The sequence below is a fragment of the Solanum dulcamara genome, chromosome 2 (assembly GCF_947179165.1).
Source record: "Solanum dulcamara chromosome 2, daSolDulc1.2, whole genome shotgun sequence".
Classification (NCBI taxonomy): Eukaryota; Viridiplantae; Streptophyta; class Magnoliopsida; order Solanales; family Solanaceae; genus Solanum; species Solanum dulcamara.
The window spans coordinates 50,121,840-50,142,618 of NC_077238.1; the positions used below are offsets into that span (position 1 = coordinate 50,121,840).

At 36.8% G+C, this 20,779-nt stretch overlaps 1 protein-coding gene and 2 non-coding genes across 3 annotated transcripts; 1 reads left to right on the forward strand and 2 right to left on the reverse strand.

Annotated features, from left to right (window-relative positions):
* Positions 1-8,502: 8,502 nt before the first annotated feature.
* LOC129881200 (small nucleolar RNA snoR74) lies at positions 8,503-8,602 on the reverse strand. The gene has a single exon (XR_008765532.1). It is a non-coding gene; the product is annotated as a small nucleolar RNA snoR74 (small nucleolar RNA).
* A 33-nt stretch (positions 8,603-8,635) lies between these two features.
* LOC129881342 (small nucleolar RNA R24) lies at positions 8,636-8,739 on the reverse strand. The gene has a single exon (XR_008765566.1). It is a non-coding gene; the product is annotated as a small nucleolar RNA R24 (small nucleolar RNA).
* A 7,271-nt stretch (positions 8,740-16,010) lies between these two features.
* On the forward strand, positions 16,011-20,570 carry LOC129871631 (uncharacterized). Its single transcript, XM_055946591.1, has 3 exons — positions 16,011-16,285; positions 16,341-16,405; positions 19,792-20,570. Exons 1-3 carry the CDS (start codon positions 16,011-16,013, stop codon positions 20,568-20,570), a joined length of 1,119 nt encoding a protein of 372 aa, XP_055802566.1.
* The last annotated feature ends 209 nt before the right edge of the window (positions 20,571-20,779 follow it).

Sequence of the window (20,779 nt, forward strand, 5' to 3'; positions counted from 1 at the left end):
GGTCAATGATTCAAACTCAAGAATAAACATCGACTCAAAGGTAGAAGTAAGGAATATTACCTTGAATATCGTCATCAGAAGGCATAAATAGATGAGGATAGTTAGCCTTCATATCTTCTTCAGCTTCCCATGTAGCCTCTTCAACAAATTGATTTCGCCATAGGACTTTGACAGATGCCACTTCCTTAGTTCTTAATTTGCGAACCTGACGATCAAGAATTTGAACTGGAATCTATTCATAACTCAAACTCTCTTTCACCCCAATGCTCTCAGCTGGGACAACAAGTGAAGGATCTCCCAAACACTTCTTAAGCATAGAGATGTGAAACACGGGATGAATAGCAGCTAATTCTAGAGGCAACTCCAATTTATAGGCTACGTTACCTACCCTCCTCATAATCTGATAAGGACCAATGTAGCGGGGACTAAGCTTCCCTTTCTTTCTAAATCTCATCACACCCTTCATGGGTGAAACTTTCAAGTATACCCAATCGTACACTTCGAACTCCAAATCTCTTCTTCTAACATCAGTGTAGGATTTCTGGCGACTTTGAGCAGTCCTCAACCTCTCTTGTATGGTTTTCACCTTCTCCATAGCTTGGTGAACCAAGTCTGGTCCAATCAACTCAGCTTCACCAACTTCAAACCAACCAATTGGTGATCTACATCTCCTCCTAGACAGAGCTTCATAAGGAGCCATTTGAATACTCGAATGGAAACTATTATTGTATGCAAACTCAATAAGAGGTAAATGATCATCCCAATTACCTTTGAAGTCAATGACACAGGCTCTTAACATATCCTCCAAAGTCTGTATCGTACGCTCTGCTTGGCCATCTGTTTGCGGATGAAAAGCAGTACTAAGGTTCACTCTTGAACCCAAGCCCTTCTGAAATGACTTCCAAAACTGAGCAGTAAATTGAGCTCCCCTATCAGAGATGATAGACAAAGGAACTCCATGCAGTCTAACAATCTCTCTAAGATACAGTTTGGCATAATCCTCTGCAGTGTTCGTAGTCTTAACCGGCAAGAAATGGGCCGATTTAGTCATCCCATCCACAATCACCCAAATAGAGTCATGTTGTTTGCGGGTTCGTGGTAAACCGGTAATGAAGTCCATATTGATCATTTCCCACTTCCATTCCGGGATCTCTATATTTTGAGCCACTCCACAAGGCCTTTGGTGCTCAACTTTAACTTGTTGGCAATTAGGGCACTTGGACACAAACTCTGCTATATCTCTCTTCATTCCACTCCACCAGTATACTTCTCTCAAGTCATGATACATCTTTGTTGAACCTGGATGGATGGAATACTTAGAATTATGGGCTTCTTTCATGATTCTCTCCCTAATACCATCAACACTTGGAACACATAATCTTTCTTGATGTCTCAACACTCCATCTCCCCCTTTGGTAAAAGCCATTACCTTCTGCTTGTGAACCTCATCCTTCAGTTGAAGAAGAATGGGATCCTGATCTTGCTTTTCTTTCACCTCTGCAACTAGAGATGATTCGGCTCCATTTCGTACTATTATACCACCCTCACTAGAGTCAATAAGTTGAACTCCCAAACGCGCAAGTCTATGCACTTCCTTTGCCAACTCCTTCTTTTCATCTTTCACATGAGTTGTACTCCCCATAGATAACCTGCTAAGAGCATCAGCAACTACATTTGCTTTACCTGGGTGGTAGAGAATGCTCATGTCATAATCCTTGAGCAACTCTAGCCATCTCCTTTGCCTCAAATTCAGCTCCTTCTGGCTGAATACATACTGTAAGCTCTTATGGTCTGTGAACACATCCACATGTACACCATAAAGATAGTGACGCCAAATCTTAAGAGCAAATACCACAGCTGCCAACTCAAGGTCATGAGTGGGGTAGTTCCTCTCATGAGTCTTAAGCTGCCTGGAGGCATAGGCAATGACCTTACCTTTCTGCATCAATACACATCCCAACCCAACTCTTGAAGCATCACAATAGATTACAAAACTATCTGTTCCTTCGGGTAGGGATAGTACTAGAGTAGTAGTCAATCTAGCTTTCAACTCTTGAAAACTTTTCTCACAAGCATCAGACCATTGAAACTTAGCCTTCTTCTGAGTCAGCTTAGTCAATGGTGAGGATATGGATGAAAATCCCTCAACAAACCTCCTGTAGTAACCAGCCAAACCTAAGAAACTCCTTATATCGGTTGGAGAGGTGGGTCGGGGCCAGTTCTTAACTGCCTCAATCTTTTGAGTATCAACTTGGATTCCATTCCCAGATATAATATAACCTAGGAATGCTACAGACTCAAGCCAAAACTCACACTTTGAAAGCTTAGCATACAACTCCTTCTCCTTAAGAGTTTGAAGGACAATCCTAAGGTGATTAGCATGCTCACTCTTACTTCTAGAGTAGACCAAAATATCATCGATGAAGACAATTACAAACGTATCTAGGTATGGCTTGAATACTCGGTTCATGAGGTCCATAAAAGCTGCTGGAGCATTTGCCAATCCAAAGGACATAACAAGAAACTCAAAATGACCATAGCGAGTTCGAAAAGCCATCTTCGGGATGTCACATTCTCTCACTTTCAACTGATGATAGCCTGATCTGAGGTCTATCTTAGAGAAACATGTGGCACCCTGAAGTTGGTCAAATAAGTCATCTATTCTGGGGAGAGGGTACTTGTTTTTAATGGTGACCTTGTTTAGTTGTCGGTAATTAATGCACATTCTAAGGGACCCATCTTTCTTTCGCACGAATAGGACAGGAGCGCCCCAGGGTGAGACACTTGGCCTGATAAACCCCTTATCTAGGAGGTCTTTCAGTTGTTCTTTCAACTCTTTCAACTCAGCAGGAGCCATCCTATAAGGAGGAATGGAGATAGGTTGTGTATCAGGAAGGACATCAATACCAAAGTCTATCTCTCTATCAGGAGGGATTCCGGGTAGATCTTCAGGAAAGACTTCAGGAAACTCATTCACAATGGGAACTGACTCAAGAGATGGAGTCTGATCATTAATATTTTTGACTCGGACTATATGATATATACATCCCTTAGAGATTAATTTTCTGGCCTTAAGGTAGGAAATAAATTTACCCCTAGGCACTACAGAATTCCCCTTCCACTCTAAGATAGGCTCGTTTGGAAATTGAAACTTGACAATTCGGGTCCTACAATCAACTGAAGCATAACAAGAATAAAGCCAGTCCATACCAAGAATCACATCAAAATCAACCATGTCCAACTCAACTAAGTCAGCCATGGTATCCCTATGATAGATTGACACAGTACAATTTCTATAGACCCTCTCAGCTAAGATAGAATCACCAACAGGAGTAGACACACTGAAAGGCTCAAGAAGACACTCAGGAAGGATCTCAAATTTACTAGCCAAGTAAGGAGTCACAAAAGATAATGTAGCACCCAGATCAAGTAATGCATACACATCAAAAGAAAGGACTCGGAGCATACCAGTAACAACATCGGGTGCATTCTCTTGGTCTTGGCGACTACCCATAGCATATAGACGGTTGGTTCCCCCACCTGCACTTGAAGCTGCACCTCTATGATTACCTCTATTCTGTGGAGCTGCAGAAGAAAACTGAGCTCTACTACTTCCATCTCCTTGCCTCTTTGAAGGACACTCATTCTGGAAGTGACCTATCTTTCCACATCTGTAGCAAGCATTGGTGCCCACACGACACTCTCCCAAATGGAGCCTCCCATATCTAGCACATGGTAGTTTTCCTCTAGAACCTTGAGCCATACTTAATTGGGACTGAGAACCTTGAGATCGAAAGTTTTGATGACTTAGAGATCTCTGATCATACCTGGTATTAGGTGTAAAAGCATTTGTTGGGGAAGGTGCATAATTGGAAGACCTTTTCTGAAAGAAAGACTTGTTACCCTTCCCTTGCTTCTGCTCATTCTCATGCCCAGCAGACTTAGCCTTCTTGCTTAGGTGTTCCTCTCGGTCCTTTTTCTTTTCATCCTCAACCTGCTGAGCATACACCATCAATCTAGAAAAATCCATGTCAGAAATCATTAGCATTGCCTTACATTCTTTCTTTACATGTTTGCCTAGGCCAGAGACAAACTTCCTCATCTTAGACCTCATATGAGGAATCATTTCTGGGGCATATTTGGACAATTGAATAAACTTCAAACTATACTCTTTCACAGTCATACTCTCTTACTTGAGGTTCACAAAGTCCTCAATTTTTGCTTCACGTAGCTCTTGGGGAAAGAAGTTATCAAGAAATGCTCTTTCAAACTCATCCCAAAGAGCAGGCTCTGCATCCTCACCTCTACTTTCTTTCCACTGGTTATACCAGACATTTGCCACATCCTTGAGTTGATAAGAAACCAACTCAACCCCCTCAATCTCTGTAGCATGCATCGCTTTTAGTATCTTCCATATCTCATCAATGAAATTTTGGGGGTCTTCATCAACGTTGGAACCCGTGAAGACCGGCGGATTCATTCTCAGAAAATCTCTAATCCTTGTGGCAGCAGACGGCTCTTGATAACTAGAGCTAGGAGTTGGTGAACTTTGGCTACTATTGCGAGCAGCCACCAACTGAGTGAGCATAGCAATCGCTCCTCGAAAATCTTCCTCAAAAGTAGGAGTGGTTTGAACAGTAGGTATTTGGGGTACCTCAGTAGACCTTGCAGGTCGGCCCCTAGTTCTCCGTGGAGGCATCACTGACTGTGGAACCTCAGTGCTGGCAGCGTTCCTCTGACTAGCTGAACGTTTAGGAGGCATGTCTGAAATGTGTAAACGCACGAATTAGAAAGAAAGCTTTTATAGAGTTAAACTCTATCGCACGAACTTAGATTATGAAAGAAGTAAAATAATTCCTAATGTCCTATAGCTTCCTGATTATAAGTGTGGTGCACGACACACCCATAAACAAGACTCTACTAGACACGGCTTCATAGACACCCTAGGACTTTTGAACTCTGTGCTCTGATACCAAGTTTGTCACGCCCCGAGAGGGTACCCTAGGCGTGGCCGGCACTCAAAAACCATTTCTGGCTTCCGAGAGAACCACTTGGTCTCATTTCTTATTTATTCATCAGCGGAAGACTTAAGAATACTAATGTGGGCTAGTCATAATCAAAGGAAAAATAGATAATTTTTATAAGAAGTAGTTTCTAAGGAGAACTACTCCGATTACATCATCAGACTCTGTCTATGAAGCCTCTAATACTCTTAGATGGTGCCAATGACATGTCCATGGCTACCTTAAAAGAAACATCACACTCAACAATAATAAAAGGATAAGGAGTTCCTTCGAATACAAGAAGGACTCACCAAATAGCTGAAAAGAAATGATCTTCAACGATGCGCTTGTTGAGGATCTATAACACCTGTATCTGCATTATAAAACGATGCAGGTCGAATGACGTCAGTACGTGGAATGTACGAGTATGTAAAATGGCAGGAAGGTAAGGACATATATCAAGAAACTCCTCTCAAGAAAACTCAGCTCAGAACTCAACATCATCTCAACATGAATATGTAATGCAAGTTTAAAATATAATAATAAAAATAATAGTAATAAGCAATCTTACTCAGTTGGGAGTTTCTCTAACCGACAACCATCACTTATGAGCTAGCGATGATACAATGAAGCGATGTCATTGCCACATCCATCCAATACCTTGCCAGGGTAAAGGACATCACCATCTTGGATCCACTCATCAAAGTCCTCTTTTTGGGACTTAAAAGGCATAGCCTCCATCCTACGCTGGCTACGTAGTTCTGGGATTTGAGTCAATTAAACTCTTACCCAACTCGGTGCTCAATACTACTCCCAAAATATGTGCTCATATTAAACTCATCATCTAGTCTCATTGGACTTTAATTTAAATCATCAAACTCATCTCATTTCATGTTCATCAATCATTATACTTCCAAAAATATCATTTACATCTCATCAAAACATCTTACTCAAAATATCATTTGCTCAAATTCATTCAAACTCAACTCTTTTGCTCTTTCAAAACTCAATAAAATACATATATAGTATTAATTCATATAACTTTCTTTTTATCAATGAAAATAATAAAAAGCCAACATCTTTACTCAAAACATGTATAAAAATATTCATGAACATCAAATCAATTAGAATTCATGGGAAAGTAGCCATGAACAATAATTCCAATAATATGAGAGATAACAATAATAATAATATTAATGCATAAATATATTCAACTCAATAGAAGAAGAATTATTTCATTTAGAATTCAAAATTTGGATAAAATTCAACTGTAATTCAATTATAATGAATTTAAATATTGGGCGCATGGACGAACTCAATCCAATGCTATGAAAGCCTTACATACCTTAAATTCGAAGGTTTACTCCGAATTGGAACACTCTTGGACCCCTAGCCTTTTCTTCTCGCCGGAGCGTTTTGTGTACTACCCGGAGTATAAGAATCACCGGAGTAGTATTTTTATACTACTAAAACTAAAACTATATTTGAGAAGAAGTATATAGAGAGAAGAAATGCTTAAGAAAGCTTGATGAATAAAATGAGGAAATAAGGTGGGTATTTATAGGTGGGAAAGAGGGACCTAACAATAAATAAAATAATTTTAAAGAAAAATCTGAAAATTTAATGGAATATATTGATGTCATGGATGATGTTAAATGGAGGACAATTTATCTCATGCATGATGTCAAATGCATCTAGATGTTTCCATGGTAGGTAAGATGAGTTCTTTTTCACAGAATACTCGTTTTCAAAGCTGCGTTTGAATAAGATAAATTCCTTATTAGGATTTGGTGTCTTCATAAGAATTGTAGATATGGAAGTCTAGTTTCATATCGTTCAAGAATCAACCAATTTGGAGCAACCTACAGTGAGATATGAATTTTCTTCTATCAACACTCAATTCCGTCACAGCACTATATCTTACAAAGATTAATTTATTTGACCTACTTATACTCCGAATTTGAAGTTATGTTCTTCATAAACGTTGTAGGTAAGGATGTTGGGATAACTCAGAAATTTGAATCACCTAATTTGGACCAACCTATGAAAAGTTATGCCCAAAATACAGAGGCTGTATTATTTTCGTCGAGAATTGAAATACCGACATACAATATTTTAGGGGTTGTTACATTTTTGGTCTCCTACCTCAGTTTGTTCCTCCCATGGGATTTCCTCTGACTATGTCCATGGGATGAATTTGAGGTTCATGGTTTCCATAGATGGTTGCATAACTGGGAAGAAATGCATGGTTTGGAAGATGTGAGCCATCAGATTGTTGGTTTTCGTTATTTTCATTGGCTCTTGAATCCCCAATAGTTGGGTGTGCAATAGTGTTTGGGTCCAGATAAGATGGACCAGTCCATCTATTGCATTGTTCATCCCTTCCTTGTCCACGTGGGCTAGGTATGCTAGATTTTGGATGATTAGCGTTATTGGATGATCCCTTATATTTTCTTAGAGATATATCTATCGTCCCTGAAGAGCCATCTTCATCCATGATGATAGAGAGTGGTCCGATGGAAGTGGTGCTGAGATTAGCACCATCAGAATTGAGTCTCTTTGTGGAGGGGGTGATTAGGGGTTGGCCATTCATCAGATTTTTAGGAGAGTAGTTGGTTGTTTGAGAGATGGGAGAAAAAGTGGTAGCGGAAGTGGTAATAGATCCCTTAGTAAGGGAGACAGTGGACTAATTAATGGATTTGACTACCCCTATCATTTCAAGCGAGTCAGAGTGATGATTAATTCCTGGGGAGTAGTCAGTTCTTAGAGAGGGAGTAACAGTGGTGGCATTGTCCATGGAGGAGGGAGACAAAGTAGAGGGAGAGTAATAAGTGTTGGAAGACAGAGTGTTACCGTTGGGCCCATTATCATTAATGGCGAGATCTTGGGCTGAAGTTTTTGATTTTTTCAGAGTTTGGAGGGGTCCCAAGACACGTGAGGGTAGGGCTGGGCATTCGGTATTCTGTTCTATTTTTTCAAAGTTTAAGTTCGATAATTCGGTAATCGGTAATTCAAATTATATACCAAATATCGAACTTTCAAACTTTGGTTCGGTAATCGGTAAATCAAAATTCGATTCTGTACGATATTCGGTAATCCCATATTGAAGTCGAAGTCCACACGAAATATGTTAGTACATCATATTCACATTAGCAACAATAAAAGATGTGAAGATTTTTGCTTTTACAACTCATGGTTAGAGCTTTCTGACTGTTTACATAATTTTGTCTTTTGATGTTCTTCTTTGGTTGTTATGCGGAATGGAAAGATCATATCTTTATTAAGTAGTTAAGTGTCGCCTTCAATCTAAAAGAGTAATTCTTCATCTGAATATTGTGTCATTAGAAGTACAACAACAATCAGAGTGCAGATGTGGCTGCCCCAATTTCAATATCCGTTGTTGGAAGTACAAAAAAATTAGATTGCAACTAAAAAGCCTACACCTGAAGCTGCACCAAGCAGTAGTCTTCTACCAGGTCCTCTGTAATATGACTAACATACATGATACAACCTATATGGAAATAACAATGCAATTTTTGATGTCCCTAAAGTTTACAAGAGACTCATTCACAAAAAAGGCAATAGGTCCTTGCTTTTTTCATCAGGTTTTGTAACAAGAAAATTTAAGAGATGAAGCTCAGAAGCCAAGCGTAACAAGAAAATTTCATGGAAGATCCAAAGCTGATCCAATTTTAAAATAGATCTCCTAACATGTTAGCTATCTCATCACTGCTTGATATAATTTGGCTACTTTAAATTTGAAGAAATGCTGAGGATAAACAAGAACATACTCCAATCGTGATAAGTAGCATTATATAGGCACCCTGCAAAAGGTAATTTCTCATAGAAATGAGAAGAAAATACCCGTTGTCTGAAAAATGCCCTTGAAGAATAATGAGATATAAATATATCCAAGTTATTGTGTCATCTTGGATTCAAACCAAAAGCAAAGGGAATTCATTGAGCAAATGTTTTTACCATGTACTAGAAGAGGAAGATGAAAAGGAAGAGAAGAAGCAAAGAGAACTTACCTGCGGCGTGAAGCGATGAAGGTGAAGGGGCGTGAAGCGTTGAAGGTGAACTCAAAACTGAAGTCACTCTCAAAAGTATTGAGGTGATGACTGATGAGGCTTAAGTTAAGTGTTACTATGTTAGGGTTAGATTAGGGTAAATGATAATTGGGCTGGACTTAAATTATAACAATGGGCCTATAGCCCTTTATGTAAAAAAGGAGTCTTTTAGTTTTAGGAGGCCCAATAGAAATAATTTCGGTATTCGGTATTTACCGAATACCGAAATACCGAATGGGAAAATTACAAAATATCGAAACCGAAATACCGAAATATTAAATTTTGGTACCGAATACGGAACCGAAGTACCGAATACCAAATACCGAAATACCGAAATAGTCGGTTCGGTTCGGTAATTCGATTTTCGGTATTTTATGCCCACCCCTACGTGAGGGAGGAGTATAGTGGTTATTCTCCTCAGTGATGAAAACTCCACTCTAGTGAGTCTAGGGATGTGTATCAATTGATTCGGTTCAGTTATGAAAATTATCGATTTTACTTATTTGTTATAGGTTTGTAGACGATGCTAAACAGTTAAAAAATCATTAAGATATTCATTAATTAGCTATCGATTATCAATAGCTATCAATTTGATTATCGGGTTAACCGTTAACAATTCACATAATTCTTTTTTAATGAAAATCACATAAAAGATTGTAACTAATGGACCTATTATAGTAGGTGCAGGTCCTTCTGGTTTAGCAGTTTTAGCTTGTCTTAAAGAAAATGGAGTCTCTTCACTTATTGTTGAGAGAAGTGATTGTATTACTTCTTTATGGCAACACAAAACTTATGATCGCTTAAAACTCCATCTCCCTAAACTATTCTGTCAACTCCCATTGTTTGATTTCCCTTTAAATTTCTCAAAATACCCCACTAAACACCAATTCATTTCTTACTTGGAAGAATATGCTAAGCGTTTTTCTATAACCCCTAAGTTCAAACAGGAGGTAAAAGGCTAAAAGTTGCACAATTTGATGAGGTTTGTGTGTTTTGGAGAGTACAGACTGAAGATTTCCAGTACTTGTCAAAGTAGTTGATTGTAGGAACAGGGGGAAATACAGAAGTAGTTATACCTGAAATTCAAGGGATTGATAAGTTTAAAGGAAGATTGATGCAAACAAGTGTTATAAGTCACAACTCATAACAGCTATACATTGCACACCCATTATAACAGTTACACACAACACACACTGTAAAAGAACTCTAAAGTCTAAATGATTTATTGATTTGAGAAGCAGCATCTAAATTCTCACAGAACTCTAAAAGAACTCCAAATGGTCAAAATTGACAAAGAAACTCATGATCTCACACGCTCATCAACATAACTAAATAAAACAACAGCATCATGATTTGAATATTAAGCTATTATAATGTCACAAAACTTGAAAACTGTCTAGCAGAAACAGAAAATTAACTGTCGCACAACCGAAAAATTAAATCCAAACATAGTACTAGTAGTTCATATTCAAGTCAATAAAATAATGACTACTTAATTAAGCAAAAGAATCTGCTCCACGTTATCCAAACAACGCTTAACATGAGCCATCGAGGAGCCAGTCCTGGTATTCCCTGAATGATAATTAAAAACACGGCCACAATGAATACATTTAACTTTGCACCCTCCATCTTCATTTTCTTCAACTTTTTCATAGCGACTCCAAATAGGTGATCGTCCTTTAGGCATGATTATATCTAATTAACAGAGAAAAAAAGAAAGTAATAGATATTTAAAACATTTAACGTTGAAAATAGCAATATCTCCATAAATAACTTGCATCAGATCTCTCCCCTTTTCACTAAATGCCACTGTCCCATAACATAAAGAAGGGCATCATATTAAAAGGTTTATTCAGTTATGACCTGTTGTTTGAATCACATATCACTTCTTGAATGTTTATTACCTCTTCCTGTTGACTCACAAGTCACAATAGTTAAATCCATACTAACTTCAAGCAGAATTTCTAAGATGCACCTCCTTGTATTTAATAAAATTTACTTAACTACGTTAATGCTACGCAAGTTCCTACCATATAATACGATCTTTTCATATTACAGGGAAAGAAACATATTTCATAAGTCATACTATAGACTCATAACTAAGGTAATGTTATCTACAATATAATTCAATACAAAGATTTATTGCATATATCAGTGATGTTATAGAAAACATTACTGCATATACCAGTGATGTCTCCTTCAGTAGATGGTAAGAGATTCAAGTCCTAACTAGAATCGGTGATGTCTCCTTCAGTAGATGGTAAGAGATCAAGTCCTAACTAGAATCAGTGAAGGCTTTTTTTTTGCATCATTCAGTTACACATAAAGTGAAAGACATCTACCTTCTTCCTCCTTTAGTAGAGTTAGTGAAGAAAGCCTTCAATTCTACATGTCATCAATGGAAGGTTCTTTTTCAAGTTTGGCCAAATCTAAAGAGAAACAATAACAAATTAAGGCTCAACTCTCCATAAAAAATAATATTAAATAAACTATGCACAATTTTACATCAATGAAAGGTTATTTTCTTACCTTGTTCAAGTTTCTCGAGAAAATCTAAATCTTCCTCAATACTTATAGGTTGTGGTTCACTTCGAAGCCAATCTTGAAGGCACACTAGAGCTTGTACTAATTTAGGAGTTAATGAACTCCTAAATAAATCAAGAATGCACCCTCCAATACTAAAAGCACATTCGGATGCCACACTTGAAATAGGAATAGCTAATATATCTTGAGCCATCTCAGAAAGAAAGGGGAATCTAGGTGAGTTAACTTTCCACCAAAGCAATACACCAAAGTCTGCTTTTCCAATTTCAATATCTTCTTCAAGATATTTATCCAATTCTGACTTAGAATTTGCACCTCCACTCCCAGATGTATGTCTATATAATTTCTCAAAGAAATTTCCAAAATCTCCTATAGGTATAGACCTTGAACCAGAAGCTTACACCTCTATTGAAGAAACTTGACCACCTTTATCATTTGAAGCAGGCTTTGCATACTCATTAAACAAAGATTATATGTACATTCGTACATCACTCTCTATCTTTTTCGCTTTGTCCCCAAACATTTTTTTAAGTGCAAAGCTAAGAGTGCTAAATTTGTGGTGAGGATCCAAAACACATGACATGAAAAGCATCTTATTCATTTTGACTGTATCACCCCAATATTTCTCAAATTTTTCCTTCATTGTTACTGCCATTTTAGCCAAAACTTTATCTTCATTTGATATCAATTGTCTCAAGTAAACACCATCTTGACAAATTTCAAGAAAATGAAAATTTGATGTTACATATCGTGATCCAGATACCTTCAATGTAAGCTTAAAAAACATTTCAAGAAATTTTGTAATTTTCTTTACACTCTCCCAATCATTGCTCAAAAGTATAACTGTAGGATTTCCATCCACATTATCAACAATTACACCTTCATATTCAATAGTCCTGTTCAACATCATGTACTTAGAATTCCACCTTGTAGGAACATCCAGGAACAAAGATTTTTTAACAAGATTTTCATCTTCACAACATTCTTGAATTTTTTTCCACCTAGACGGGGATTGCCTAATGTATCTCACTACTTGCCTAACTCGTTCAATGGACATATTTATTTCTTTTATACCATCTTGAACAGTGAGATTTACAATATGAGCCATACACCTCACGTGAAGGTGACTGCCACCCATAATGTTGGTCCCCCACTTAGTCAATTGCTTAGACAACTCAATCACTGCCACATTATTTGAGCTAGAATTATCAATTATAACAGTAAAAATCTGATGTAATCCCCACTCGTGCAAACACATACCAATAGACTTTTCTAGATCTTCACCTCTATGACTAGAAATTGGACAAAAGTTGATTATTCTTTTATGCAAAGTCCTAGCATTAATAACCATATAATTGATTCTTTGCACGGCAGTCCAAGTATCAGTGGTTAAACACACTCTTTGTTGTGTTTCCTTAAAAAGTGTCATTAATTTATGTTTCTCTTCATCAAAAAGATCAAAGCAATCATGAGTTACAGTAGTACGAGAAGGAATGCGGAAACGAGGTTGTGCTACTTTCATAAATTCTTTAAAACCTTCTTTTTCAACAAATCTGAAAGGGAGTTCATCAAGAATTACCATACGACACAAAGCCTACCTACCCTCTTCTTGATCAAATTTCCATGGAACAACAGCTACATCACCCTTGTTACCCCCTATAACTAGTTGAAATGCTAATTTTGCTTGTTTAGTATCAATATAATGAGGCATATTTTTGCATTTGAGTTTATGACCAAGATTCATTGTTGTACCATGTTCTTTTGTGTCAGCAAAATACTCTTGCTTACAATAGTTGCAAACACCTTTATCATTTCCATCGGAATCAATTTTACGAGTAAAATGATCCCATGCACGAGACCTTTTTTTCCTTTCTTTCTTTACTTTGGACTCAATTGTTTGAGTTTGACCTATTGCATTTAAATTTGAAGGTCCACTTTCATCAGCAACCTTATCAAAATATGAGATTTTCAGCCATGATACTTTCACCAATGACTTAAGACTGCGAAAAGATATAAAAAAAAAGGGAGTCTCTGACTTCCTTCCCCTATTTTTTTTATGCATTTCATTCTCTATTTGGCCCGCTTCAAACAAAATGAGAAAAAAGGGTACCACCAACAAGGAGTCGCTTTGGTTACGCAGTTTGGTTAGCAGGCAGGCCGCCTTCCTACATCTGCGGGTCGGTAGGCCATACCCTAGGGGCATTGATTGAACTATTTCATACAAGAGGTGGATGAACTTCTGAAGGAACTAAACAAAGCCCAAACAATTGTTAAAAACAAAGGCAGAACAGAAATAACTACTAAACAAGAACTACAAACAGTCAGCTAAGCAACGAATAAAAAATATAGTTGAACAAGAACTTAATAAAGGCTGAAAAGTGAGAAGTGAACAAGAACTAAACATTTATGAAATTGGGTTGAAATTTAGGCGACTATTTCAAGTTGAAATTCAGGATTTAAAAACCACAAAAGTGACTGAACCCAGAAATAAAAGAGGGAAATCCAGAACATGATTTGAAATGTAGGATAGTTTTCTCATAAATGGAACCTTACGTCCTAGTGAAATTATGAGATTGAGTATTTGAAACTTACCAGGCGCCAGCAAGTGCAGAGAATGAGAAATTGTGGGCTTCAGTTTTGAGTTCTAAGCTTCAACCGTGAAATTTTCATTAAGTAGTGAGGTGTGAGGCACTGAGCAGTCGAACACTCAAACTCTCGAGATTCAGTTCGACCTTCGAACTCTAGAGCAGTGAAGTCGAAGTCGTCATCAGAGAAACGAGGAGTGACTTCTGAGTTTGAGAAGAGAGAATTGTGATTTGTGATTTGTGAGGGGCAGGAAGTAGCGACTGAGGTCTTAGAGCCCTAATTGTCGAACTTGGTGATGGCGCAGAACATCTTGGAGAGAAACATGACAATGAACCACAACTTCGTCCACAACATCAACCACAGAATATGTCCTTAATAATCCACAAGTAGCAAGAAAACGCCCTCCACCTAGACAATGCGTTGAATTCGGCATATAGAACAACGATGGGGTCTATCGTGACCGTTGGGACTACGGGTTCTATTGTGTTACCTCCATTGCCGTCAGGAACTAAGTTTAGCATCAAAGCGGGCTGATTCAAATGCTTCATAGTAGAGGACTATTTTAAGGATTACCATCCGAAGATCCATACATTCATCTCTAGAATATGGTGTACATTTTTCAAAGTAGTGTTGGCGACCCAAACTTAAATATGAATATATTGGATTGCGCATTTTTCCATTATCACTTAATGGCGAAGCTTCAATTTGGTTGTACGAACTCTCGTACAACTCCATCACAACTTGAAATGAATTACGTATAGCATTCATGGAGAAGTATTTCCCACTATCTAAGAAGTTGAAACTAACAGTCAGAATCAACAATTTCCAATAGTTGCCCGGAGAGTCAATTTGTGGAGCTTGGGAGAGATTTGTAAAGTATCTACGAAGCTTGCCAAATTATAGGATAGCAGACAAGTCACTTATTGAGCTATTCTACCGTGCACTTGATGATAATGGAAACGCTGTCGCCGACACTATCACTAGCGGAGCATTTTTGACTAACACTTTTCAAGAGGCTGCAGAGACTTGATCGTGTTACAAAGACCAACAGAGCTTGGAGAACTAGGGACACAGAAACTTCAAAAAGTTTTTTTTTGTTCACACAAATCAGAATACCAACTTACAAAACAAAGAGATACTTCAAGAGCTCGCTCAATTAAAAACCGACATCAGATTAGTCGTCAAAAGCATGGGATAAGAGAAAATTAATGCAATCGACCATCAAGGTAAGGTACCAAGTTATGACGATTATGGATATGAGGAAGATGCTTATTATGTGAATGATCAAGTGGGGGGTTTCTGGACTAACACCCAAGCATCCAATTAAGATTCTTGGTGCCAAGGTCAAGGAAATCAAGGTCAAAACTATAACAACTTCAATCGAGAGGGCCATTACAACTGCGACAACAACTACAATCGTAATGGAAACTACAATCGCGAGAACAATTATAACCAAAATGGATACAATGATCGAAATTGCGGGCAAGACAGAGAAGGTGATTGGAGAAAGAGACATAACAACAATAGTGGTGCATACATCCCTCTTGGAAATCGAGATGGGCGTTCCAGACTTGCAAGATTAGAAGACATGATGGCTAAGATGATGAAAACGTATGACGCAATATAGGATAATCATAAGGAGATAAGCAATGATCCTTCCGAATAATCATAAAAAGTTGAGTCATATTCTACATCCATAAAGCTTATTGAGCAACACTTGGGAAAGATTTCGTCATCTTTGAACACACGCCAAAAAGGAACTCTCCCAAGTAATACAATTCAAAATCCAAAAAATTACAGGCAATACATGGCGGTGACCACCCGAAGTGGCATTCAAATAGTTGATCCACCTATGCCAGAACTTGAGGATAATGTGCACGACGTGGTTGTTATTAAGGATGAAACAAATAGCAAAATCGAGGAAGAAGAAGTAGGCGAAGAACCAAGCACCAAACATCCTGAAAAAGGAGATGCAAAGCATGATGAGAAAGAAGGCAATGTAAAAGACGTTGCTCCAACTCCAATTCCAATACCTCCTCCTCCTTTTCCTCAAAGATTGAAGAAAAAGGCCGAAGATAGAAAGTTCCTTAATTTATTTCCATGTTGAAACAACTTTTGGTGAATGTTCTCTTATTAGAGGCGCTAGAACAAATGCTGAGTTATGCCAAGTTTATGAAGGATCTTGTCACAAAGAAGAGAACGGTAAGCTTTGAACCGAATGATAACTTGCATCATTGTAGTGCAATCGCCACTCGCTCCCTTATGCAAAAGAAACACTACTAAAATACTGTCAAAAAATAATGCAAAAAAGCGATGGACTGTGTCTCTTTTTTGGTCAAACTTGACGGAAAAGCGACGCAGTCACTTTCGTTGCTTTTTTGTTCGACACTTTTAATAAAGCGACGGACTGCATCACAAAAAACAACGGACTGCGTCGCCCCTAAATTTATTTTTAAAAAATATATATAAATAAAAAAGACGGACTGCATCATTTTATTTTTTAATTTTTAATTTTTTTTCCATAAAAGCTAGGGAAAAGTGTCCCTGTCCGTTGCTTTTGTTCTTGGTGTTCTTGAAAATTTTCAAAAAAATGACGGACATAGGGTCCCTGTCCGTCGCTTTTCCTGTAATATTTTTGACAGCAAAAACCTAAAATTTCTGCTGCCCACCTGCAATTAAAATGTAATTCTATAATAATCAATACAATTCAATCCAACACAACTAACCAACCAATAAAATACACAATATGCATCATAACGAACATAATTAAACACTCAAAACGAATGAAGTCATAATATTTTAAAGTCGTTCAAATTTAACAACTTAAAGATTATATATTATGCTACAATAATTCAATATTTCTAAAGTGCAAGTTGGATTTTATTAGACAATTAAAGTACAAACTAATTTCAACAAGTAAACCAAATCAAATCTAAGTGTCAACACTAGATGGACACAAATTGATCTTGCAAGAAAATCAATTTTGTCATCAATAGAATCAACTAATGTTGCCACTACTAATGTTGTCACTTATGCTAAACTAACACTTTATCACTAAAGCACACTCTAAAAATTCAAACATATCCTAAGAAATCAAACAAAACTCTAAGCAAAATGCAAGTGTTGTACATTGAATAAAAAATCTAATATATACAATAGTTAAAATTTAAGTGAAAAAATACCTCGAATTTTTTAATTAGATCTGAGATGGAGGGGTTGGTGGCAGTGGGTTTGGCGGCGTCGAATATTGGAATATTTAATTAGATTATACCCCTGCACTAAATATTTTGTACAAAAATATTCAACCTTAATTAATTATTTCAAGTATCCTAAGTTCAAGTATCTAAAGTTGAGAATTTATACAAACAAAATAATTTCTAACTGCTTAATTAAAAAATCCTAAAGTTCAAGTAAAAAAATCCTAAAGTTCAAGTTTTAAATTCAAGTTTAAAGTTCACAACTTAAAGTTTACATGCATATCCTTCAAAAATTCAAGAATTCTCAAGTTCAACATTTTTAAAGTTCAAGTTGAATTTTTTTCTAACTTAAAGTACAAACTTTCAAATTTAAAGTATAATTAAAGTTCAAGTATCTAAAGTTGAGAATTTATACAAACCAAAAAAATTTCTAAGTACTTCAAAAATCCTAAAATTCAAGTTCTAAAATCTAAGTTCAAGTTAAAAAATCCTAATATTCAACTTAAAAAATCTTAAATTCTAAGTTCAAAATTTAAGTTGAAAGTTCACAACTTAAAGTTTATATATCCTACAATAATTCAACATTTCTAAAGTTTAAGTTTAATTAAGTCTTAAAAACCAAAAAAAAAAAAAGTTAATAACTTCATGAAAAATATAAATAATTCACAATTTCTAAAGTTCACAACCTAAATTCAAATAAGTAAATGTTATACCAAAAAAAAATTCTAAGTTCAACTTAAAAAATCCGACCTAAAGTTCAAGTTCTAAATTCAAGTTCAAAGTTCTAAATTCAATACAAGTTATGATTAAGTTCTAAGTTGTAATCAGAAGCTCTAAATAAGTTCTAAGTTTCTAACTTCTAATTAACTTCTATAATTAGTTCTTAAATCTAACTTGTAACTTCAACAACACTTCAATTCAAACTAAAAAATATCCAAATTTACAATCTAATTCAAAAAACCCAATTCAACTAAAACCCAAAAAATTTTATTCACTAATTCACAATTAAATATACAAACTAACAATGTTAATAACTTTATAACTTCAAAAACACTTCAATTCCAACTCAATAAAACCCAAATCACAAACTAATTCAAAATACCCCAATTCAAAGTTAAACCCTAAAATCAAAACTATAACTTTTTATTCACTAATTCACAATCAATGTTACAAATTGACTATGTTTAACAACATATATTCAACAACATAAATGAAATAAACTAACTAACAATTCAAAGTTTTCTCAATTTACAAAAAAATAAAACTCTAAGTTTAACATGGAGAGAAAAAGAGAAGAGAGGGGCGGACAGAGTACCTGAGAGAAAGGGAGGAACGACGACGACGGAGACGCCGGTGAGCTGTGGCGAGGTTGGGGGTGAGCGTCGGAGTCGAGTTTTAGGGGAGGGATCGAAGAGAGAGAGAGAGAGAGAGTTAAGAGAGTATAGAAAATAAAAAATGGGAGAAGTTGTGACTGATATTTAGTAGGGGGCGACGGACAGCGTTGCAAAGTCCGTCGCTCCATTTAAAAAAAAATTGACCAAAAAAGCGACGGACTAAGCGACGCCGTCCTTCGCTATTTTTTTAAAAAAAATTATAAATAATAAAATAAAACTTTATAAAAAAATATTATAAATTAAAATTAAAAATAAGTGAAGGACTCCGTCGCTTATTTTAAATTAAAAATAATTATTTTTATTGGAAGCAACAGACGGCGTCGCCGTTTATATTAAAAAATTAATTAGTAATTAAAAATATTTTTGGCACAAAAATCCGCCAAAAAAAGCGACGGACATAGAGTCACTGTCCGTCGCCTTTTAAAAAAATATATATATATATAAGCGACGGATGGTGTCCCTTTGTTCGTCGCTTTTTACCATCGATGCAGTCTGTCTCTTTTCTTTTCGTCGTTTTTTCACCATTTTTTAGTAGTGAAAGAAGACCCAGGCACATTCACCATACCATGTACCATTTGGGTATTCAACTTTGCAAAAGCGTTGCGCGACTTGGGTGGTAGCATTAACTTGATGCCGCTCGCAGTGTTCCAACAATTAGGCTTGGGAGCCCCAAAATCGACATCAATGCGGCTCTTGATGGCATATCGTACTATGAAGAAGCCTGTGGGCATTATTTATGATGTTCTAGTGAAGTTTAAATCATTCATATTCCCTGTTGACTTTGTTATTCTTGACTGCAAAGTAGACTTTGATGTTACTATCATTCTAGGTAGATCATTTTTGGCAACCGGACGTGCTTTGGTAGACATGGAAATTAGCCAACTAAAGTTTCAACTAAATAATGAAGAAGTGATCTTTGATGTATGCCGACCAATGAATCATCACAATGATCTATGAGTTGTTTTCGTGATTGATGTTGACGGCGATTTGCAACCAGACATACCTATTGAAGAGAGGTTGGGTATTGAAGCTCTAGCTTCCTTCATCATGAACTTTGATAAAGATAACATTGGAGAATATGATGAGATCGTTTTTTCACTAAATGGCCTTGGGAATTTCAATCACGCACCCAAGAGACTCGACTTAGACTTGAAGATTAGAGCAACCCCGCCTTTGAAGCCATCCATCGAGGAACCTCCAACTTTTGAACTCAAAGCACTACCATCTCACTTGCAATATGCATTCTTGGTACCAAACAACATGTTGCCGGTCATAATAGCTATTGATCTTCACCAAAAGCAAGTAGAAGCTCTTACATCTATATCGAGGCATTTCAAAAGAGAAATAAGGTGGTCCATAGCTAACATCATTGGCATACTAATGGGCATATGTACTCATAAAATCCAACTCATGTCGGATTTCAAACCAAGCATTGAATACCAACGATGTCTCAACCCACCTATACAAGAGGTAGTCAAAAAGGAGATCATCAAATGGTTAGATGCTAGAGTTGTTTATCCAATCATATATAGTAATTGGGTAAGTCCTGTCCAATGTATACCAAAAAAGGGTGGTATTACTGTGGTGCCAAACACAAAGAATGAACACATTCTAATGAGGCCTGTCACCGGTTGGAGAGTGTGTATGGATTATCTCAAACTCAACTCATGGATTGAAAAAGATCACTTTCCAATACCTTTCATGGATAAGATGCTCGACTATCTCGCTGACAAAGGTTGGTACTATTTTCTTGATGGATATTCAGGCAATAATTAGATCTCTTTAGCACTAGAAGACCAAGAGAAGACCACTTTCACATGCCCATATGGGATGTTTGCCTTCAAAAGGATGCCATGCGTATTGTGTAATACACCGGCAACCTTTCAAAGTTGTATGATGTCTATCCTTTTGAATATGATGGAAGATACAATTGAGGTTTTCATGGATGATTTTTTAGTGGTTGGTGACTCATTCGAGGATTGCTT

Excerpts from the sequence above, each read along its gene's own strand:
- LOC129871631 (XM_055946591.1), top strand. The coding sequence starts at position 16,011 with ATGGCGGTGACCACCCGAAGTGGCATTCAAATAGTTGATCCACCTATG. Across the intron at positions 16,286-16,340 it reads AAAAAGGCCGAAGATAGAAA|AGGCGCTAGAACAAATGCTG; the intron begins GTTCCTTAATTT and ends TTCTCTTATTAG. Across the intron at positions 16,406-19,791 it reads TTGTCACAAAGAAGAGAACG|ACATACCTATTGAAGAGAGG; the intron begins GTAAGCTTTGAA and ends ATTTGCAACCAG.